General features: G+C 34.7%; 2 protein-coding genes across 3 annotated transcripts in view; one reads left to right on the top strand and one right to left on the bottom strand.

Annotated features, from left to right (window-relative positions):
* The window catches only part of LOC119640898 (histidine decarboxylase), a 58,505-nt gene extending 54,729 nt beyond the window's left edge, over positions 1-3,776 (bottom strand). Inside the window, exons 1-2 of the mRNA XM_038039201.1 lie at positions 3,572-3,776; positions 1,806-2,176 (exon numbers count right to left, since the gene is read on the bottom strand). The gene's annotated coding sequence lies outside the window, so the exon portion shown is untranslated. The remainder of the gene's footprint in view (positions 1-1,805; positions 2,177-3,571) is intronic.
* The window catches only part of LOC119640899 (probable nuclear hormone receptor HR3), a 41,435-nt gene extending 21,263 nt beyond the window's left edge, over positions 1-20,172 (top strand). For both annotated transcript variants that reach the window (XM_038039202.1, XM_038039205.1), the window contains exons 2-8: positions 17,393-17,620; positions 17,697-17,862; positions 17,941-18,104; positions 19,244-19,347; positions 19,415-19,561; positions 19,679-19,922; positions 19,987-20,172. In XM_038039202.1, the coding sequence (XP_037895130.1) occupies positions 17,393-17,620; positions 17,697-17,862; positions 17,941-18,104; positions 19,244-19,347; positions 19,415-19,561; positions 19,679-19,922; positions 19,987-20,141 (1,208 nt within the window). In that variant the 3' untranslated portion in view covers positions 20,142-20,172. The remainder of the gene's footprint in view (positions 1-17,392; positions 17,621-17,696; positions 17,863-17,940; positions 18,105-19,243; positions 19,348-19,414; positions 19,562-19,678; positions 19,923-19,986) is intronic.
* Positions 20,173-24,908: the final 4,736 nt, after the last annotated feature.

Raw genomic sequence — 24,908 nt, 5'->3', positions numbered from 1 at the left:
TAATGGAAAAAAATATTTATTAAAAATAAACTGTTTGCATATATTTGTATGTAGTAGTAGTAGTAGTAGTAGGAGTAGTAGTAGTAGTCTATTCAAGATTCGTCTTAATTCGAGCATACTCTCTTCATTTTTCTTTTTTTTCATTAAACGAGTCTTGCTCGTAATAACTGAGAGACAATATTATATGAAAACGAACTCAAGAGAAAAATTTAGTAGGGTTGTGTTAGTCTTGCCTTACAAAAGTAATACATTTTTATACTCATCATCAAGTAGTTAAGGTGCAATAATTTTATCATTGTTTTTGCATTAAAAAGGATTATTTATATATTCCAAGTAATGTAGTAAATATTTCGCAGAAAAACGGTCGTTTCGTGTCCCATCTATTATTTCAGCTGTTAAAGTCTTAATAGAGAAAAATTGATATTAACTCTATATGGTTTTAATTACTAATCTAAACACTCAAGCTTTGAAATGATCTAGAGAAGTCCATAGTAGTTTAAAAAACTGAAACTGTTTCCAAAACGTTTCCTTTTGCTACCCATCACCGAAGGATGATCATCATTTTGTAAAAATGTTTGCAAAAACCAAGGAAAGCTTCAGAGACCGCACAAATTCATACACATACACTCTTGATCAGCATCAAATTCTGAATCGATTTAACCATGTCCGTCTGTCCGTCTGGCGAAGAAAATTTATAATTTTCCTCTTTTTAAAATCTTTTCTAGGATAACGGTGAAGGGTTTAAAAGATTCTGCTGCAACCGAATATAATTTTCCTAGTTTTTTCTTACTTGCCATCCACGATTGATATCTTTTTGCCCTATATCTAAAGAGCGGTCTGAATAATGTTTACACATTTAGTAATGTTAAATGTATTGAAGACTTCAATTAGTTGTTGTTGTAATAATGTTCTATGACAAATTTTTTATCATTGTCAAATTCGATTTATGAAGTTAGTGAACTTACCCTAAGTTGATCTAAAGTTTAAGAATTGCTACTTTAAGTAAAGAATCAGATAGTTAGGACATGTGGAAAGACGGGACCGATTAAATCGAACTGGAGAAACAATAAGTCGATAAGAAGTCTACAGGGTCTGACAACAACAGGTGCCATTTTATATCTTTCACTGCAAGTTATATGACAAGTGATGCCGTCGTGCTGACAATATGTGTCTTTTACGTCTATAGCATCAAATTCAAGTAAACAAAAAGTCAGTCAATCCTGCAGGTTTTGTTCCATTCATGGAACAAACTAAGTTAATTGAAACGTCAGCCAAAAAAATGCGTTAACCTAACGCTCATTACATTTATAAAGGTTACCTAAATGTTTCCCTCCGATTTTCCCAGATCCAAATGCGGCAATTTAATTTGTCCACGTGTACAAACGTACGAAAATTAACCTTAAAATTAGATGTACTTTTGTTTAAAAATTTTCATAATGAATTTTCACTATTTTAATGCATTGTGGAAGTGTGCATCACTCCATATCAAAAGTTCGCTTAGGTTTTATTTATCAGACGTGATTAGTACTTGCGCGATGATCGTTCAAAATAATCTTAAGGTTAAGACAACATCTCTTGTTAAAAGATCTTATAAATAACTTATCATACTTCAGATGTATATTTATCGCTTCAACATAAGGGAGCAAGGGAAGAGCTAAGGAAATCCAAAAATTATGTACACAAACAATCCTGTCCGGATTATATAAACGAACAAATATATATGCGGAGGTATGAAGCGATTAAAACTAAATGAAAAGCTTTTTCTATTTAGAAAAAAAGAAGTGTCGAAAGAGAAGTAAACTCACCTATTTGCAACTTATATCAAAAACGGTCTAAATAAAGTTTTTTTTATCATGTTACCCGAAACATTTTTCAGTAAATTTTGGTTATTTATTAGATGACCGGTTAAGTTCGTGTCAGATCTGCACATAAAATTCAAGAGATCCACACGAGTAGCCGAGCAGGAAAAAATTGCGGCTACCGAACTTATGTTCACATCAATTTCAAATCTCAGCGCAGCAGAGCTTGGTTGGTTGAGCGCCGTCATTAAAGTCATACGACTCATCACTGCGCACTAACACCCTGGGCCGTTGCCACTCCCATTCTATTTCTCTGCTTAATTTTTTGTAACCGTCATCATGTTACGCGTACAAGAGATACTCCCTGAATGAGTGGTCTTGTAAAGAAAAAAAAAGAGAAAGGACGTAGTTTTGTTAAGTAGCCATGTAGTGTCTATTATTCCCTTGCTGCTCTCAATTTTATTTGAAGAAAAGTTTATGATAGTTTCTATCAGCATTCAGATCTGTATGCCATTCCAGCTGTGAAATATTTCTTCACAACGTTTCAGTATCTATTTTAATATTTAACCGGCTTTGTATGCTTCCAATCAAAAATAAACGAATTCCATGGCTGTCTTTCTTATCCCCACCTCGTTTTCTCGTTACATTTTGTTATATTCACTAAACTTAGCTATTAAAGGTCGTAAGAGGGGTTGCGTTAACCACTCGTAAGCACGAATATCATAAAAGATTGGTTGTGACTCTATTTTTATCCCTTTTCGGAATGCCCAGAGTAACATGTGGAGAAAGATAAGGACTATGCAGACTACATGAAAGGTAATCTAATGCACCTGCTGACATTCTGCATATTCGTATGATAAATATTTGTAAGACCACCAAGTAATTCTCCGCTGACGGATTTGTGTCGTCTTGTTACAAGAGCAAAAGAAACGAAAACGAAATCGGCTCGAATGGCTAATACGCTTTTTAATATTTTCCATATTTTTACCCAGGACATTTTGTCATAATCTCTTATCAAACAGTGTTCCCCAGAGAGGGTTGCGTCGTCCTGCTCTAATAGCGGACGGGAGATAGAAGAGGGTAAGAAGACTCGGTTTCTCATATTCTTGAGGTCTTCTGCAGAGATTCTTATCAGAGTAAGAAAAGTCTGACAGTCTTGCCATTTCGGCAACCTCCTTTTTTTAAGCGAGAGTTGATAAATTTTTATTGATTATTCATTGTTTGTTGTGTGGCACAGAATTTGGGAATTAAATGAAGTCAGCGATAGGTCTTTATAAGGCACAATATGCCCCCGAAAGAGAGAAAAACCATGCTTGATGGCACATATCGCAAGTTGCGTTCGATTCTGTCGCCAAAAACGAACCAATGAGCAAAAACTATTCTCTTTTGTTTTTTATTATTGACTTGGTTTTAATATATTAAAACTGTCACCGTCGCCATAAAGGCATAGATGTCGGGTAGCATTTGTTGCGAGTTTCATGTCAACGAACATTTAAATACTTACTGTACACTATATATTTTTAATATACATATATTTCATACGTTCATCTCGACGTCTTAGTCTCAAATAGCATTTAATGTATCTGACGGTAGGCTTAATATTTTTTTGAATTCTTCCATACACATATAGATAGAATTTAAACTGAAATTATGTAATAAAATGGAAATGAAAATTGAATAAATTACTTAATAATTTATTGATGAAGTGCAAAGGGGATAGAGATGACACAACAAAGGCTCTAGGATTTAATAATAATTTTTATTTGTCTTACCTGCCTATCTAATCTGCAAAACGCAGTCAACTTGTGATAATAGATTCTATTTATTTGTAAGCCGGTCCACAAAATAGTTTCTAATTAAAAAAGAACTTAATTCTGCTTAACATTCAATTTTTTTGTTTTTTGTTTCTTTTTTTTTCGTGAGTTTGAGATTCAATACCTTTGCTTTGCTATAATATAATATACGTATATACATAAATGTACATATATATATGTATGCTTATATATACATTGCACTGTCAAACACACACATAGACACACACACACACAGACGTGTTGATACTTGTTTTTCTTCTGAGTGCATGCCTCTACACTTTTCGTTCGTTTTGTGTGTGTACAAATGCAAACAAACATATTGGAAATATACAAATGCATAGTACACATAAACACATAAACACATAGACACATAATAACATATATTTGTATGCACTTATAGTGCGACGTGTGTACGCCGTCGATTGTACTGAGTTGTAATTTTTTTTTCTGTTTTTTTTATTGTTGTTTTTGTTAGAGCCAACTAATGAAAAAGTAGGACAAAGTTGAACAGACGAGCCAAGGACGGATATTAGTTAGAAGAAAAATAACAAAATGAAAACAACATTTGTACTTTGTTGCCACCATCGCTAATACAGTGTTCATGTACACATATATGTATGTATTTATATATACGCATATATATATATATATATATATATATATACATATATACATGTATACATATATATATACGTATATATGGTGTATATGTATATGTGTATGTATGTATGTAAATATATATATATTTTATGTGTACATTTTTACAGAAAATATCTTAAACATTAGAGTTTAAAGTTGTATTTTGCTTAAATCACTCATATATACGTATTTATATGTGTACATATATGCATAAATGCCGGCCTGACATGATTGAGTACATACTCGTGCACATAGCATTAGACAAAAAAAAAACAAGCAACAACACAACGATATATGGTCATAGATGTGTATATTCATTCAACTTATATTGTAGTTCAGAAAAATCCGAAACGGATACCACACAATGCAAACATACATGTATTTTTTACATTCTGCATTCTGTATTCTATGTTCTGCCCCATTGTAAGGTGCTATAGGCGTTTTTTGTCTTATCGCTCCCACAACAAACAATATTTTTGCCAATGCTTCGCTGGACCTCTTCTCTGCAAAAATGACTTTAATTTTCACATTATTATTATTTTTTTTTTTGTAGTTTATACAATTTTTATGTTAACGCAGGGTACATTAACATTCGCATCAAAGATGAACAGATTGGTTAGTCTAGAAAACGCTGTGACAGTAAGTGCAAGAACGTAGTCTTTGAAGCATACCACACACGCACACATACATATACTAAGAATATGGCGATGATCAAATATAAATATAATTAGATTTCTGATCGAAAAAATGTTAAGCCCTTGCGAGGGATATCTCTGATAATTGAATACGAAATTGAAGAAAGTTTAATATTTTTTAGACCAACTAATAATTAGATAGCCATGCATATTTTAATGTCTATTTTATGCGCATAAGCCAGAAACTTATTGATTTAAAGTTCGGCGCTTATGCGTCCTTAGCAATTTAATGTGTAGAGCAGTCAACAGGCATCGCAACGTCACATAGAATGTTAGTGTTGTAAATGTTACAATTTTTAAAATTTTTCAGTGGGTATTAAATATTCCGCTTTTGCAAGATTGGAGACTAGGATTCTCAAACAGAATAAGTTTGTCCAAATGGATTTCATTTGATTGCGTGAGAATCTAAAAAACAAAAAAGGTTTATTAGATTACAATAGATTCTTACTTGGTAATGTTTTTAACAAATCGCAAACGGGCAAAATCAAAAGAACGCAACGCAAAATGTCATAGCATAACCTCAAAGGATTCACACGAAAAAAATTCCTTCTTTAAGTAGGAAAATTTTAAATCAAATCTTGAAAACGTGAAGTATAAAACATAAATTGAAAAATTGAAAAAATTCACATGAACATAATCTCAAAAGTTTCAAGCAGATACATTTTGTTTTTAAATAGCGAGACGGGAATGCAAAAGAAATGCCATAATATAGCTTCAAAGTAACACAGAAAGAAATAAATAAATAAAAAATGAAAAACTCGAAAAAAAGTTCAAATGAAAGTCGTAACATAACCTCAACATTATCAAGCAAAGAGAATGTTTTACTTTACTTTATTGCATATTAAAAGCGAATTTCAACTTTCAAGGCACAATAATTTTTAAGTGCATCTAGCATTACTTTTGTGATAGATAATGCTCGTCTTTATAGTTATTACAAATCTGAACAAAAATGAGCAAATCACACACACGCTAAGCAAATGGGGTTTTATATTACAGTCGAGTCTCCTATAATACAATTACTTGATTCCCGTCTTACATGGAAAACGCATTATAGTAAGCGAGGAATTAATTCAAGTTTGCAAAATTGCGTTAACCGAAACATAGAATTAAGATCAACCATTTTAAACGATGCCGCGTTATATGGAAATCCCGTTATAAGGAGCTCAGAAGTGTTGCATATTGAATGAATTCGTTCGATTCGCTTGATCTGCAATCTTAGGAATAAGTGATAAATTAAAAAAAAAAAACAGTGCTTTAGTATCCGACAACGAGAATTGGGAACAATCCATAAATATCAGAAATGAATAGTGAACTAATGGACTAAGTGCAGCCATAGATTCAGGTAAATATTTCAATCCATTTGAGTTATTGTGATGTTCTTATGAGAAAAACGTTTTACAAGGACATGGATTGTAGGAGAATTGTCTTAATTTTCACTCTGTATTATGGAAAAGACGTTAATAAAAAGCGTCGCATCATAGAGGACTTAACTGTATCAGTTAATAAAATTACTACGCATAACCACCCATGGAAGTCCCAGGTGGATAAATAATAATTTGATTGTTGAGCTTGTGGAAGAACTGCAAACCTAGTCTCGGATAGCCCATGAGATTTATACAATTTACACCGTTTTCGGTTTCAGTTATGTTCACTTATCAATTTTTAATACCAAAATGTAGGTTTCAGCGATTGTTAGGTAGCGTAAAGAGCTAAAAAGATCATCATTGAGTTCCTTCGTCACAACTGTGAAAAGTTATAGTAAAGTCCATGAAGCTTATATACTTTTGTTTAGCATAAGATTCCGCTTCAGCTTGTTCGTCTATCCACGTCTTGCGGTTTCCTCTGGAAATTCTAAGGATCGACATTACGGACTTCATATTCATATCAAGTGCTGAATCGATTTAGTTATATCTGTGTGTCTGTGTTTCTATTGTTGGCATCTTTAGTGACACAGCATGCTTGAGAAAGAAGGCTGACGTTGTGCACATGTATTTCTACTTTAATTGCGTAGATCGAAGTTTGCCCACAACAACACAGCAATTAACGTAAAAAAGAAAACCTTTGTGAAAAGATGCTTTTGATAGCAAATACCGTAAAAAACTTAAGTAAAGCGAAAAGCTATTTATCGTAATCGATGTAAAAGTGATCTTAACCTATGTAATGTAAAATGATGATACGTGCTTTTAAGAGGTTACGCTGCCATGATAACAACAAATTCGTTTAGAAAAATTTAATAAAATTTCATTGCAAAAAAATTTTCTACAACCGTTTGCATAAGCAAATGCTGTGATATTTAAAAAAAAATTTTTCTTTAGTAATTCTTTGAAAAAACACAATGCAAGGAAACCATTTTTTTTTTACAGCAACTATTTGACGGTGCTCCTATAGGCGAGAAATAATTCTTATTTTGCTATTATTCCCCGCAAGAGTTTATTAAGTACGTGCGAAGGTATCCAATCCCCAGAGAGAGCTGACATAAACCCACCTTTTGTTATACCGATGGATTCAATAGTAGTTTGGAAAAAAATCGAATGAGTTTAAAATTTAGCAAGGCGTATGTGATATACATACATAACCATTTTGAAGTAATTGCAAACCTTGTTATCTCATAAGGACCGTATTTTTTGTGAAAAGGTTTTAATGCTAGGGACTTCAACCAACGATCCCATTCCGTCCAAGTGATTCCACATTGATTTTAAATGGCAAGATACTATGTTTCACCGATCAATGTCAGAAAATATTAAATTTTGCAAGTTGTTTCTATATAGCAATTATGTTAAGGATGGCATTATAAGGTCATCTTCAACAGAATTCTTTCATAAGAACTCAAAAAGTGCAATTTGCAGATTAGACAAAAATGAACGTGGATCGGCGGACAGACGGACAGGTATTTTTTAATGAATTTAGAAATTGATTTTGAATCGATAAGAATAACAAATAGTGGTCTTTGGTTGGTGCGGTCCGTAGCGCATACATCCGCAGAAGCTTAATGTAGCCGTACACATGGCGTCAGATATAAAGATTTCCTTGATTTGTTTTTTTTTTGTCGAAAATACTGATCAAAAGTTGACTGTAAAGTTGGTGGCAGTTAACCAATTAAAAAATACCGCAAGTAATTACTGTTATATAAATCGTTAGCTGACCATTGAAGTCAATCGATCGAGAATTGAAGGCCTTGGAAATACGGTCAACACGACAAGAATAAAGTTTTAGGTGGTGGCAATGGAAAAATCACTTTTCAATCCCCATAAAACACTCGACTTGCAATGAAATCTTTTTGATGATTTTATTTTTATCTCTATCTTTTGTTACATTTTTGTTTTACAATGTATCCAAAAATATAATAAGTAAATGTTAGGAGGGGAACAATATAACAATAGATATTGTCATGTCAAATTGGATAAAGAGAGACTATATAAGCTTGGAAAATTCATCTAAATAATTTAAGGGTAAAAAAAAAACTTATTTCCAAGTGAAAGATTCAGTATATGATAACCTTCAATCATCGCGTCTCCTTGGATTATCGCGAAAGAATATTTCTTTCGATCGTATAAGACAATAAAAAAGAAAAAGGTCGAAGAAGACGTTCATATTGTACTCCTTAGTCCATCGCTATTAAGACAAATTATGTGAAGTAAATCATTTCTATCTCAACTTTTGAAGAAGAAGAAGGCCTGAGAAGAGGCTAAAAAGTCTATATTATACCTCCTAAGTATTTCTAACAATTTCTGGGCGCGCTATTATTTTACGGAGCGCAAGACAATACCAGATTTCAAATATCATTATGAATTGAGACTTCACTTAGGATTTCCTATACAAGAGGGGGGACTAAATGCATAGATTACCTGGCGTGTGAGCTTCTTCGGTTTACTAAGTTTAAGAAAATCTAACGATTCCTTCCACTACATTAAAGTTTGAATTTTGTCTTAACTTTTTGAGAGGTTGGTAGTAGAAAGCTGTGCAGCACTCTTTCGTAAGGAACATTTAACAGAAGTGCAATATAACATTTTTTTTTAATAAAAGATGAATTCTACTTCCTTAATATATATATAATTTTTTTTTTTATTTGATATCTATAACATGAATATAAATAATGCTTCTGCAAACGATTTCTTGCATAGAAGAGTTTTATAAACTCAAATACAAAAACAGAATAAAACCAAAATATATTTCATTCTCTTAGTAAAGCTAGGAATTTTACAAAATTTATTTGTTGGACACGAGTACAGTGAGGAAAAATCCCTCCTATCCATAAAGCAATAAAAATATTAAATAAGGAAAAATTTGTTTTTCTAAAGAAAGAGCACAAAAGCACAAATATAAACCAAAATAAAAAATAAAGAGAAATATTTTGTAACTTTGACGTAATGAAGAGAAAGAATGTACCCGTGAAAGAGAGAGAGAAGAATGAAAGAAACAGAGAAAGAGAGAGAGAGAGTCAATTTGAGATCTGACGTAATGCGTTCTCACTTACTATCCATACTTTAAAGCGGTTTGGTTGCTGCTTATCGCAATTGTCGCGCCTCGGTCGGGAAACTCCGTCCGTCTGTGTGTGAAACTTATGCTTATGCGTTAATACGACGTGCCAACTGCCAGCCAACAGCTAAAACAGTACTTGTGCTATTGTTGCTGCTGGTTTGTTCGTTTGCCTCTTTGCTTGTTTTCTCGCTCTCTATGGTGCAATGACCCTACAACGCGTTGACCCACTTACGAAGCCTCTATACGAATATAGCCGATGTGTTTTTCAAATATTTGTGCTCTGCTTGTGCAATAACGATGAACGATGGATGATTGGTAAAGCAACACAACAACCGCACACATATAATCACTATTTTGTTATGTATCTATATACCTTACAATAATATTCCGACCGTTTGCGAGCGTACGCGTGAACGTTGGTTTATATGCGTGAGTGCGGCTATAAGTCGGCTGTCGGCTGTGTCGGTTGTCGATTATTGTTGTATAAAGCTCTCTCACCCCTCAGCTGTTTATTCTGTGTTCGGTATTATTTCATTGTGTTACACATTTTCGTTACTTTTTTTTTCTTTTTTTTTATCTCATGTTTAAGTTTTGTGTTACGTGAGTATTTTTCGGGTTTCTTTCTTTCTTTGCTTTCTTTTCCTTGCATTTCTACTTTTTCGTTTTTGTTTTTATTTCTCTATTCACTATCCATAGCAAGTTGGCTGGCTATCCAGCCAGTAATTATGTTTGTTTGTGTGCATGCATAGCATTTTCATGCATAAACACTGGGAATATGTATGAACACCAGCGCAAATATACATTTAATGCCCACACATACATCGCATGCATAGCCACAAACCTATGGGCACACATACATATGCGCATCGTCAAACGGTAATTTTTGAACTGCTTATATGTAAAAACATGTATATATATATTTATATATATATATATATAGTTGTGTAGATGTTCTTATGCTAGAACGCATACATTTATATTTATGTACATTAGTGATCCATGTGTTGAATAGATTACACGTATATCTGTACATTGTACGTGATGGTATGTCGGGGCATGTTTTTCTTGAATGCTTTTCTTTTTCGTCTTTGTTTACATTGCACCGTTAGAAAGAAAGTGGGTCAGAACTAATATATATCTATATGTATATATATTACATATATACTTATTATATACATATGCATATGTATGCATACATATATATTTGCATATATTAATACATATATAAAACATACAAGTATATATCCTATCATTTCAACATATTAACTTTCGGACAATGTAATGCATTTTTTTTTTTTTTTTTGTAGCGACGAAGCGGAGCAATTTTATCCAGAATTAAAAACTTATAGTTGATTCTATGTCGCTGTAGTAAATTAAAAAAATTTAAATACATTGAAAAGACTTTAATACTTTTGTCTTATATACGTATATGAATGCATGCGTACACTGTAAAGCGAAAGAAACTTTCCACGAACCATTTATCGACAAAACATGGTCTGCAAATATATCAACTAAACATTATCGTGTGTGGCGTCAAAAATAATTATTCATGCAATATTTTCTATGCATTTGAGAATAGGAAGAACTTTTTAAGTACGAAATAAGGACTATACGGCATTTGACGTAGCAATGTGACGTTTTTAGTCTAAAAAGTTTTTTCAAGCCATTTGTTGCAACTTGCACTGCCGGCTTCGAGTAGTTCGTTGCTCGAACTTCGTGGTTCGAAAGGTCGATTAAAGTCTCCATCCATAGAAACCGACCGGCATGAAAACACAAGCGTGAAGCATGTACATCGACTCCTCCTTTACCCGGTTTCTTACACGATTTGTAAATAACACGGTTTGCCAATACACTTGTTTTACACGAATTCTTTCTTTCGGTCGTATAGTATACTTTCCGGTCGTATAGTATACTTTTCGGTCGTATAGTATACTTTTTAGAGTTTTCCATCATTCAAGACCGTTTTTCCCTCGGCATGGTAATGATCACAGTGTCTGCAATGAGAGTTTTGATACGGTTCTAACATATCCTGTATATGTTATCTGCGATGTTATAGTTTCGCGACGGAAAATATATGAAAGATCCATGTTCTTCTACTTTCTTCTCCAAATTTAATTGCACTTCGTGCTCTTTACTTTCATGAATAATCTTGTTAAAGGCTTGTACAAAATTTCACATTTCGCTTAATGCACAACTTTTGACACGTTTGAAAACTATAAAGGTGGACGACATCTGTCGGAATTTGGGCAAGTGATTATTATATAATCAGTCAATCAGTGAAAGCTAAAAACTCTAGAAAGAAGTTGTTGTGATGAACGATCATTATTTTATCGACCGTCGAAGAACATTCGCGATAGCCTGAAAAAAGAGATCCCATAAAGTATACAGGAATATATTCTTGATCAGTATGAAATTTTGGATCGATTCTACGCAACTTTTTGGTTTTCTTTGACTACTCAGGGAATGTCCTCTAGGCATGTTGGTACGGCGGAGTCCAAAAAGGCTTGTAGGTGGGGAGAGAAGAAAGAGAGGAGCATTGTACGTTTGATTAGGAAGTGGATACATCTGGAATAGTTGCTGTTGAAGAACGATAAGTGGCGGTAATATGTCATGCGGTATCTGCGCTGAGAAAATCGTTTGATCCTATTAAAAGAGTTGATTGCCGCACAAATTTTTATTTATCCGCGCGGAAAGCTTGCCCTACATATACTTATTTGTAAGCACAACATAGTCCACATTATGCTAACCGCTAAGAGTACTGAGGATTTGAACGCATTCCCACTCCCAACAGGCCTCTAAGCTTTTCCTTGTACGCAGTCAGGAGACTCTAGGGAGGATGTAAGTACTCCCGCATATAAATTGTACTCTAATATTGGCCCGATATAAACAGCATAAATCTTGTGGATTTTGGTTACAGCGAAATATTTCTTACATCGCTTTTGACACTTTGAATATAGGTATACTCAATCAACATAATTTTGTATTCGCATGACCAGATTTGTTGATTATTTTACATTGAAACCATCAAAAGCGAGGGGTGTTGTCCATCATTGTCCATTTATTAAGATATGGCAATGGACTTTCGTGGCGTCAAAGTTTACCGTAGAATATTTTTACGATGTCTTTATTAAGTGTGCCTCTTATCGTGCAGTATTTGTTTTGTAGTTCGATGTTATATGATCTCTTGGCGAGGGATAACGGGTCGTAAAATGTGTAGTTGTTAGCAGTGAGTAAACGGGTTTTTTTTTCACACACAGGTGGTTGTTAATGAGCGTCAGAAACAGAAAATAAGAAAAAAAGGAGCTTTTTCGTATACACGCACTTAAGCAGCTCGAGGAATATGCGCCGATTACACTGTTTATCGAACGATTATTCCGACTTGTGCAAATGTTGTCGGCATCAAACGAAGTCCGTTCGCAGATACATCGTGCCATACCTTGTCGATCTCCTTGAAAATATTTATTTCAGCGACGTTTCTTTCACCACAATGGCGGATAGCTTGGTTCCACCCCGTGTTGAGGTGTGACGTTTGTGATAAAATTCTTCTGTTCACAAAAATGAAGATATCGGCCTCAAATTTGGTAAAAACCTTGGAAGTCCTTTCAAAGTGGTGGATTATTAAAATTTACTTTTTTTAGCTTTCTAAAATAAGGATGGGTAAGGAAGTTTAGGTGGACGCATGTAAAACCTAGATGGGCTTAAGATAGACCAATCCCACCTTTTATTCCACCGATCGATTCAGAACCATTTTGCAAGTCAATCAAAGCTTGTCGGTTTATCGGTCCGTCACCTCTCCGTCCATCTAATTTTATGCTTAAGTTATAATCGCACTTTTTGAGATATTTGTATGAAATCCTAAGGACGAATGAAAAGTAATTGCAATTTTCAAAATTTCTGAATATAACTTGCTTTATAATAATATTTCGAAATTTTAAATTGGTTTGGAAAATTTTGCTTCGCTGTGGCAAGTTTCTGAACTCTCTCTGATGTAATCCACCCCACGAAAATAGAACCTTTTTTAGTAAAATGATAAAATATAAAAACAAGTAAGAACATTATAGTCAGGCAAGATCGATACCTCATCAGATACCTCATACAACATCGCCTACTACAGTTATTCACTCGTTATAAGGTAGCGTATAAAAAAATAGTTATGTGATCCAAACTCTCTACCGATCGATTCAGAATCGTAGTCTGAATTGATGTAATCCTGTCTGCCGGTCTGATGTCTGCCCATGTAAATTTGTGTTCAAGCTACAGGTCGCAATTTTTGAGATACTTTGGTGAAATTTGGTACACAGGCGTACTTTGGCCCTACCACGAACGCCCTTCAAAATTGTTCGCATCGGTCCACTTTTTTGACCACTCCTCATATAACGCCCTATTCTGAAAAGCCGGAATATGGAAACAAATTATAATTATTTTGCTATATTGCTGCCATGAACCAATTTTTATCATAAAATATTTCAACTTAAGCTTTTTTCTGAAGGGGTTACTATTCATGAGGAATTTTATAAGGAATATGGTCCAAGAAATAGATCTACGTGAGTCAAATGTGGTACATTTAATTGTTATGTTAAATTATTATCGTGAACAAATTTTTATAAAACATTAACATATAAGCTCTGGCATGTAAGCGTTTACGAGTTAGATTTCCCGAGAATCTTTATATGCTGTGATATCCAGAAACTAGACCTGTCCTATCCAGATTCGGTAAGGTTGTTTTCTATGTAAATTTGCTGCTATAAACCAATTTTCATCACGAAATATTGAAAATGATACATTTTTGCCATATAAAGACACAGTTTTCGTAAGAACGGTTATATGAGAGACCGCTTAAAAAATCGCCCTTACAACACTTCTTTTAATACAGATGCTCACAAAACGACTTTTCAAAAAAGAATATTGTATGAGAAGTAGCATTCAGAGCGCTCCGGTCCGTTCGTCTATGGATCGAAACAGGCCGATGTATCAACTTTCAGAAATTGTGATTAGTAGACGAACACAAGACGAACAGATAGACAGACAAGCTTAGATCGATTCAGAAAGCGATTTTCAATTCATTGGTACGGTGAAAGATGGCTTTACCTCAAGTCAGGTTATGTATACATTCGCATATCGCGTATAAAAATAGAATTGTCTGTAAAGAATACAACGAAATGTACGAAAATAATGAAAAAACATATAACTAGTAATAGATCTTCATTTGAAAAAAATTGCATGCAGTTCTTCCGATTTCAAAATTTGCATTATTAACGATCACTTCTGTATGAATACTAGGTCTTGTAGATGCTATTATAATCAAAACTTGAATGGCTTACTTAATATAAAATTTCGCGATACTACATCCGATTAAATTAATTTAGTGCTTATAAAAAAATAAATTACTATCGTGAACAAATTTTTATAAAACATTAACATGTAAGTTCTGGTATGTAAAGGTTTACGATTTACATTTCCTGCGAATCTTTATATGCGGTGATATTCAAAAACTACTGATTGCCGAAATATGTTGACAAATTTTGAAAATTTCAACCTTTCCATATAACTACTTTTCAAAATAAGGCGGTGTATACGGTTAGCGTTCGTCCTTTACTTTTTTTGGCATTTATCAAAATATCTCAAAAATTGTGCTTTAACCTACAGCTGAAGATCATTCTGAATCGATAGGTTTAAGAAATGGTTGGTCTATTTTAAGCCCTTCCCGTTGTTACGTACGTCCGCATAAATTTAATGTAGCCTATACCACAACTGGTGTACACTATGATGATTCTTTGAAAAAATCTTATATGGTAGACTATCGGAAACTATAGTAATTTTTTATCGACAAAAACTGATCTCACGCACTATTGCAAACTTACAATCCTCGTAATCGTACCACTACGGTTCAGTGAATATGATTTTTCGCATGAAGCTAGTCAACACAAGATTTATATTTTGCAAAAGTAACTCTTTGCTCACTTGCTTTGCTTTCTGTGTTGGTAGCATCATCGGTCCCCGTTATAGTAAAAAGAAAACGCAACCGATACCTTTTGATGACTCGAATTGAATGCGGGCGATCTAAACAACTTCAGGCTGCACCGTTTGCATCTGGCTCAGTGTGGCACATGCTGCCACCAACATCAGTTGATTTATTTCCTTAGTTTAGTGAAGTAATAATGTCAAAAAATCAAAATATAGTATGGCCTCCAAGCAACTGTGATTTAATTTAACACTCTTGGGCTGTTTCTTGTACAATCATCTCAGGTCGTTAGTCCAAAGCAGTAAATTGGAATTTATTCATATATTGCAAATGAATATTGGATACCCTGTTGGGTAAATTAGATCGAAAATTGGTTTCATCTATTTCATGTATATATGATAGGTTGTGGTTTCCCTTTGAATAACGTGCATAAATCTTAGTTGTATCGAATATTTATCAAAATAAAAAGTAGTTTCGTTTTAACGTTCATTTTAAGAAAGCAATTAGATCGCTTTTATAGGCAACCGTTTTATGGGAAAGGGGTTCTAAAAGTGGGCTCAAGGCTCATAATTTATCATAGGTAATTTTTTTATTTGTCAAAAACTATATATCCTTTACCTATTTTCGTCATTAAATATGAAAAGTTAAGACTTTTCAGCGTATAAAGGCTTGATTTTCATAAACTACGGGAGAAGATCCTGAAAATGAATCTGTTTAGGTCAAGTGTAGTTCAATTAATTTTATTGTCAAAAAATATTTATCCTCGAGCTGTTTTCGTCATTACTTATGGAAAATAAAGTCCTTTTTGTCGACTAAGACTCCGTTTTTTCACGAGAACAATTTTATGGAAAAAGGAGGCTTGAAAACTAAACCAGCTTGGTCCAAATTTATCTCAGTAAAGTTATATGTTAAATCGCTACTTTGGACCGATTCTTATCATAAAATATTAAAAATGCCGTAATCATGTAAAAATCTATTTTTTTTAGGAAGGTTTATAGGATAATGGGTTCAAAATATGCTCCTATCGTATCTTAATTTTTTTGAATATTTCCTATTTCAAAGTAACATTTTTCACCAATTTTCCCCGAAAGATATAAACGAAGTCCAATTTTTTTTTCATATTTCCAATTTTTGTAAGTAGTGTATTATGGTACTTACTTACTAAGTTTGTGAGGATTTATAGAACACTCACAATGGTCTGAAATGTACTCACCTTTTACTACATAATTCCATTAAAAATCACTTTGTGAATCGATCTAAGACGTCTTACATTATTTTGTTCAACCTACATGGCGCAATTTTTAAGCTATTTGGACGAAATTTGATGCCCTGGCTCAAGAACGAATAACATTGAAATGGTCCACTTTTTGCACTACTTCCCAAAAAAAGTCGTTGTATGAAAAACTTTAGCAAAAAAGTGGTGTAGGGTATTTAGTGCCGAATCTTTATTCACTATAATGCCTATTCTTGTCGAAAATAAGGTGTTATGTGATTGTAAAAGGGAACACAACCATAGTTTTCATTTCGATCAACATATTAAATTTCATTAAATATCTCGAAAATTGCGATATGTAGGTTGAGCACAAAAATAAATGGACAAACATCAGATACACAGGCGGACGGACAGGAATGAATCTATCAAAGAATTTATTCTAGATAAAAAAAGGAAAGATGAAACAAGTATCTTAAGCCGTTTTGTGCTTTGCATACATCTGCTTAATACGTCCTTCCTGGTGTCGTGTATAAGAAGAAGAGCTTGAAGGCATTCAAAAGCCAATTAGGACAAGAAAAAGTCTTGTGACAAATTAAAATCGTTGTCTTAACTTTTCTAAAGGATGCCAACATTAAATGATAATCGCAGCAAATGTGTAAACCTTTTAAAAAACGAATCTTCGATATGATTACAAGTCCAAGGAAGTCAACGAATTTAATTCTCTATAAACTGATTATTCCATCCTTTTGAAAGAGAAGTTAATTTAAATGAATTGATTTTTCTATTTACAGCTCAAATTGAAATTATTCCATGCAAAGTTTGCGGCGATAAATCATCTGGAGTTCATTATGGAGTTATAACATGCGAAGGCTGCAAAGGATTTTTTCGCAGATCACAAAGCTCGGTAGTTAATTATCAATGTCCTCGTAATAAGCAATGCGTTGTTGATCGTGTTAACCGTAATCGGTGTCAATATTGTAGACTGCAAAAGTGCCTCAAATTGGGAATGAGCCGCGATGGTAAACTTTAATATTAATCTTAATATATTCGAAATAGTTTTTAATTTCTTTTATAAAACGATTCTTTCGTTTTAAGCTGTAAAATTCGGTAGAATGTCGAAAAAACAAAGAGAAAAAGTTGAAGACGAGGTGAGATTTCATCGAGCACAGATGAGGGCTCAAAACGATGCTGCGCCCGATAGCTCTGTATTCGATATACAAACACCTTCCAGCAGTGATCAATTGCATCACAGCTATAACGGGTAACTTGAAAACTGGCAACGTCTCCTCGATAATGTTATTATAAGTAAATAGCGAATTAACTCAATTCATTTGTCTAGTTATAGCTATTCAAATAATGAAGTCAGCTATGGGAGTCCGTACGGCTACTCTGCGTCGGTGACGCCGCAACAGACAATGGCCTACGATATATCTGCCGATTATGTCGATAGTACTACATACGAACCACGAAGTACAATAATGGATTCTGAATTTATCAGTCACGGTAATATGATCTTATGTGATAATTAATACCTTTTTTACAGCGGGCTGCAGTCAGCAGATGAAAGGAAATTTTGAAATTTTGTTTTTGTAACAAAATTCGTTTCGCTGATTCTTGAATACACGTTCGATCGTTACATAAGAGATTAGATCATAATCATCATTTTTCGCCCGTATAAGGACCTGAAAACATATCAGCTTTATTGGGACATTTCCACTTTTTAAATATTTCTCCTTTTTCTCGTCGTTTCATTCGAATACTTCGTAGTTTACAGAAACTTTTAGGGGACAGTTTACAGCACATGATGACTCTGGCGTGAAATAAGAAATCCATGCCTAAATAAGAAAAACGAGGACAAGCGAAAGGGTCAGGTTCTCATGGGGGATGAAAGTGTGCCATGAACTGTTCCTTGAGCATCAGCGCAAAGTGGGCTATGTTGCACTTATGTGCAGATATATTCAGGACAAGTGTTTCACACTAATAAAAGACATATGTCCATCAATTAAATTCTTCAACAGGATTAAAGGGATTTCTCAGCATTCTCATCCACTCGTCATGGAGTACAATACAACAACGCGACCTGTTTCTTAACTACAACGCTTACCTTTGAAGTAACCTACCAGCAGTTGTATTTGCCGGTGTACTTTAAGTCTCGATTTTCAAATCGAACGTTCACAAACACTATTCCCGCACTTCACACTGCTCTTCCTATAAGGCCGCGCGATCATTACCACGCCCGCACGAAGAAGGAACACCTCCTGAGTGCTTGATCATAGAAAAAAAAAATGAAAAGATGGATGCAAACGCAGTAATGATCATATCAGACTGTCAGAGATCCTAATAATCTTTGGCATTGATGAAGGGGAAATTGTCAAGCCTAATTAAAAAGGACATCGAAGAAGACACCTTGTAAAAAATTTGGTTCTTGGTTTATTTTATTTTTTTATCACCTTACGCTAAAATTTTCGTCATTGGAAAGAGAGATTTGGTTGAATTTTGAAATTATTTTCCAAGCGTTAGCACTCGAAATTTGTTTGGAACGTAAATATCGTCTCCTCGGAGCAAATTTCTATGTTTTCGTATCGATCGATATGCTGTCGTTGTTAAAGCATTTTTAACAAAATTTTCAATTTTTTGTTTAGGAGATGGAGACATAAACGATGTTTTAATTAAGACCTTAGCCGAGGCTCATGCGAACACAAATACCAAATTGGAAATAGTACACGAAATGTTTCGAAAACCGCAGGTTAGCATTTTTTGACTGAGTGATCACAATTAGTCGACCATTATTAATTTTTATTCATTTATTGCAGGATATCTCAAGGATTTTGTATTATAAAAACTTGGGCCAGCAAGAACTGTGGTTAGACTGTGCGGAAAAGCTTACACAAATGATACAAAATATTATTGAGTTTGCAAAATTAATACCGGGATTTATGCGTTTAAGTCAAGACGATCAGGTTAAATCTAAATTTTAAGATATTCTCTTTTGATTTAAATTCCAATTCATTTTTTTTAACATTTCGTGCAATTTTCTTAATGCAAAACATAATGTTTTCTTCATTCTTTAATGATAGATTCTTTTATTGAAAACCGGTTCATTTGAGCTGGCAATTGTAAGAATGTCCCGTTTGTTAGATCTCTCACAGAATGCTGTGCTTTATGGCGACGTAATGTTGCCGCAAGAAGCTTTTTATACATCGGACTCAGAGGAAATGCGACTGGTCTCAAGAATTTTTCAAACAGCTAAGTCGATTGCTGATTTAAAATTAACTGAAACCGAACTTGCTCTGTATCAAAGTTTAGTGCTGCTGTGGCCGGGTAAAATTAAATTATTAACATTTACTTAATTCTCTGAATATATTAATAATCAATTTTGTTGTAGAGAGGAATGGGGTGCGTGGTAATACGGAAATACAGAGGCTTTTTAACTTAAGCATGAATGCGATAAGACAGGAACTGGAAGCCAACCATGCTCCTCTTAAGGGTGACGTGACAGTGCTAGATACTTTACTCAACAATATTCCTAACTTCCGGTGAGTATTCATAATTAAAACGATCATTAATATATGGAATTATTAAGTGCATTAAGAGGATAGCCGCAAGAGTAACGTGTTTTTTAATATTTTTTAATGTTTACGTTTCATTTATTACAAGTAATGAAAGCTTTTCATTGCTCAGGCTGCTAAAGCACATCAAAAATTTCGTCATCAAGGTTTCAAATGTATAAATGTATAGAGTTGTCCACCACTTGTCGCACGGAATATATTAGGTATGTGCAGAAACCTAGAAGGACCCACCTTTTCTTATACCGTTCGAATCAGAATCATTTTCTGAGTCGATCTGAGCTTGTCTATTTTTGTGATGTCTGTCCATGTATTGTTTAACTTCCACATCGCAATTTGCGAAATATTTTGATGAAATTTGGTTTGCTGATGTGTTATGGCTCAAAGACGGGTGCTATTAAAAATGATCTGGATCGGTTTTTTCGACCAATTGCTACAGTATGCCTTATTCTGGAAAGTCGTTACATAAATGACTTTAAACTAGTACAGGGTATTTAATAGTGGGCCGTGATCCCTTATAGTTTTATTTGTCTTTCTTTAACTTATGAATTTATTTCGTTCGTTTAGAAAACCTGTAATAATAACAATAATAATATTTTATATTTCTCTGAATAAATACATGCACAAAATTTGAATGGCTTAGGCAAAATAGAACATTAAAATCTAAACTTTTATGTATAGTCGCATAACAGAAACTCTAGGAAAAAAAATTTTTTTTTTTTTTTTTGGGTTTTTTTGTTGAATGGAGATGGACTAAGCCAATAAATTTGTGGCTTATATGTCCAAAAAATTTATTCTAACTCAATACCCTTTCACCTTTCAGGATATCAAAGCAACAGTTCATTTTAAAAATTTCTTCATATAATTTCTTTTTTTATAACAAACGTTTAGAATCGGCAGAAGATTAATCATATTTCTAACGGTATTTGTGCATATATTATTTCAACTTAGAATAAGATTTTCTAAGAACTGTGAAGGTCTGCCACTTTCAGAATTCAACTGGGTTGGCTGGTCTAGCTTAATGTTCTTAATGCCATACTTGCGGCAGGCAAATTTTGTATAAATATCTTTCGGAAGAAAAGATTTTAACTAACGTAATCTTTAAAGTTAGTTTATTAATTTTGTTTTTTTTTTTTTGAGGTGGAAAAGCATGAACAGGCGCCCATCAAGGCGAGACTTAAACCCGCTAAAAACCACCGCTCCTATTTCCTACCGAGTGGCATGACCTTCAAGTATACGTTCAAACGGAGTGTAGCCGTTTAGGCACTATTTAAGAGCCTACGTTGACGCAACTCTAGTCTTTGTTCTTTCATAATATTTGCGGCGAACACTTCTACCGCCTTTCATATTTTCAGGTCGTGCAATATAGTTATCGCGAGATTGTCGGGGAGAGGTCACTCTCCCATTTCCGTCTGTAGTCTCTGTCGTTCGTTATGGTATTTCGGACAGACAAACAAAACAAGTTCACCGTCTTCGATGCACTCACAAAAACTACAGAATAGGTTCTGTTCTATTTTAAACCTGTACAGATATGATCTAAAGCAACCATGACCGCTAATTAGATGTGTCAAATAAAAGTCCAACTCATCATGTTGCCTATTCACCCAGGATTGCAGATCTGGTATGAGACGGTGCGTCCATCTACCCTTACTAGCTCTGCTCCAGCGCTTCTGGCAGTCTTCAACGAATCGAATGTTTTGCTCGCTATTTAGCAGCTTCAGCCGACAATCTGTGAAATTCAGCCCTGTACATATTCTCTTTAGCTCGCATGTCAATTGGTATCACGCCAGCGATAACCAAAGGCGCACCTTCCGACGCTCTCTGGTATACGGCGCACGCCCTTAGAGTGCTTAGCCGGTATGCTGATTTAACATTTCTGCTATATGACGTTACACTATTGTCGTAGTTACCGCTTCTGCGAGGAACTTTTACGGTCTGGCCTAGGGTCCCGAAACTTTGGCAGAAATCGGGCCAGCGACTTTGATACGTTCGCTGCCTTTTCGCCCGTGTATTGCAGTTGCCTTTTAAACGAAAGTCAGCAGCCGATCATCACGACTAGGTATTTAATGGCGTCTTGTGACTATATCCTCATATCTCCCACTTGGATAGTTACTTCCTAGTCTTTTTCCTAGAAGAAACCACCTTTCAATCATGTCGGTGGTTTTATTCGCTCTAGTGGTAATTCCCTCCTTTTTGCCACGATAGTTATCGCTATATCGTCAGCAAAACTCATGATGGGTGCTCGCTCCGGGAGTATTGAATGTGCCCACACACATAGCAGGTCTTGCCAACATGGCTTGCTTAATAACGCACTTTGGGACGCCATCAGGATCCGGTGCTTTCTTGCCTTTTATTTCCTTTGCAATGGCAACAATCTTCTCAGGTTCGGTGAAATTAATATTATCTCTTACCTCAATCAGTAGCACAGATACTAATACGGCTTTCCGTGGAAACAGGGTGCCGATTATTTCTTCAACAAATTCTGCACAATTTGGCTGGTCTGAATATTTTAACTCCTTCATTACCAACTTATACGCCATGCTCCATGGGTCCTCATTTATCTCGTTAATCAGATTCTGGGAACAGTTTTTCTTACTGACCATAATCGCTCTTTTAAATGGCCTTCGTCTGAGTTTGAACTCTTATCAGATTTTGTGTGTGTGTGTGTATAGTTCATTTTTTTCTTTGCGAGCTTGAGGTTGAAAATCTTCAAGAGATACTGCTGATTCTTACTAGCAGCATGCACGATCTGCCATCCATAGCGCGTATGTATTAAAACCTACCCCCCCCCCCCCACACACACACACACGTTTCCTCCACCACCCTGCCCAGCGGCACCATTGTTAGGTATTACTTCGCGGAGGCCGGTTGTCGTCAGCACGCTTTCTACGGTGCGACCTCAATGAAATACACTATTGGCTTCCACTCCCTCAGTTCTCCGCCCGCTGTCTTTCAAGCCGCCGTACTTCTTTCAACATTCTGCTTACAAAGTCTCGTATGATGCTCCAGGCCTCTTTGCTGGGGGTTAACCCTTCCAATTTTTCACTGGCTCTGCTTAGCTTCCATACATTAAGACCGAAGTTATCACTGTGGCTGTTACTTTCCGATTGAATTTCGAGCCTCCAATATTTGGCATAATCCTCGCTAACGACGCTTAGATGACGGCAGCTTTCTCAGGCGCGTACTCAACGTGGCGCTTAAAGTTGAGTCGAGGTTCGAGCTTAACGCCAAAGTATTTCATAGCAGGAGATTGCTCCGTGCGTTGCCCGACCGGTATGCAGCATGTTTCCATGCGGTTCCGGCTGCTTATTACCACTGCCTCGGTTTTATGCTCTGCTAGCTCTAGCCCCATCTCTTCTAGCCACGCCTTTACTTTAACGATAACCTCGTTATACCTCGTGTGTGTGCGTGTGTGTGTTTGCGTAATAGAAAAATAATTGAATAAATTGAAGTTAGCATAGCAGAAGTAGTTAACTTTCAAAATCTTTTTTTTGCTTTCTTTGCAAGCAAAGTAGATTCCATATTGCACTATGGATGAAGGCTTTATAATTAGCACAATAGAAAAAGTTTCAGCTAAACCTAAATAGTTTTCGATACTGCTATAAATTTATAAATTGCCTCAACTGAGTTAATATCGGATTCATATGTGCTCAGCTATTCAAAATCAATAATTACATAAATTTAATAAATTGCCAGAGTATTATGACATAATTCAAAAAACTATCGATATTGATCTGCAATACCTTAAAACAAAAACAATCTCATATTTCGCTTTCGTTTTTAGTATGATTTGCATATTTTTTTATAAACACGCATAATAGATGCTTATTGGGGGATATACATGTTGTGATGTAATTAATTGCGTAGTGAATCTTTTTTTATAAGCACTAAATTAATTTAATCGGATGTAGTATCGCGAAATTTTATATTAAGTAAGCCATTCAAGTTTTGATTATAATAGCATCTACGAGACCTAGTATTCATACAGAAGTGATCGTTAATAATGCAAATTTTGAAATCGGAAGAACTACATTTGTTCCGAAAGAAAAGAAATGCAATTTTTTTCAAATGAAGATCTATTACTAGTTATATGTTTTTTCATTATTTTCATACATTTCGTTGTATTCTTTGCAGACAATTCTATTTTTATACCCGATATGCGAATGTATACATAACCTGACTTGAGGTAAAGCCACCTTTCACCGTACCAATGAATTGAAAATCGCTTTCTGAATCGATCTAAGCTTGTCTGTCTATCTGTCTGTCTTGTGTTCGTGTGTTCAACCTACTAATCACAATTTCTGAAAGTTGATACATCGGCCTGTTTCGATCCATAAACGAACGGACCGGAGCGCTCTGAATGCTACTTCTCATACAATATTCTTTTTTGAAAAGTCGTTTTGTGAGCATTTGTATTAAAAGAAGTGTTGTAAGGGCGATTTTTTAAGCGGTCTCTCATATAACCGTTCTTACGAAAACTATGTCTTTATATGGCAAAATGGTATCATTTTCAATATTTCGTGATGAAAATTGGTTTATAGCAGCAAATTTACATAGAAAACAACCTTACCGAATCTGGATAGGACAGGTCTAGTTTCTGGATATCACCGCATATAAAGATTCTCGGGAAATCTAACTCGTAAACGCTTACATGCCAGAGCTTATATGTTAATGTTTTATAAAAATTTGTTCACGATAATAATTTAACATAACAATTAAATGTACCACATTTGACTCACGT

The sequence above is a fragment of the Glossina fuscipes genome, unplaced genomic scaffold, assembly GCF_014805625.2.
Source record: "Glossina fuscipes isolate IAEA_lab_2018 unplaced genomic scaffold, Yale_Gfus_2 133, whole genome shotgun sequence".
NCBI classification, from domain to species: Eukaryota; Metazoa; Arthropoda; class Insecta; order Diptera; family Glossinidae; genus Glossina; species Glossina fuscipes.
The sequence above is the reverse complement of the archived record's forward strand: the minus strand, read 5'-3'. Positions and strand labels throughout refer to the sequence as shown.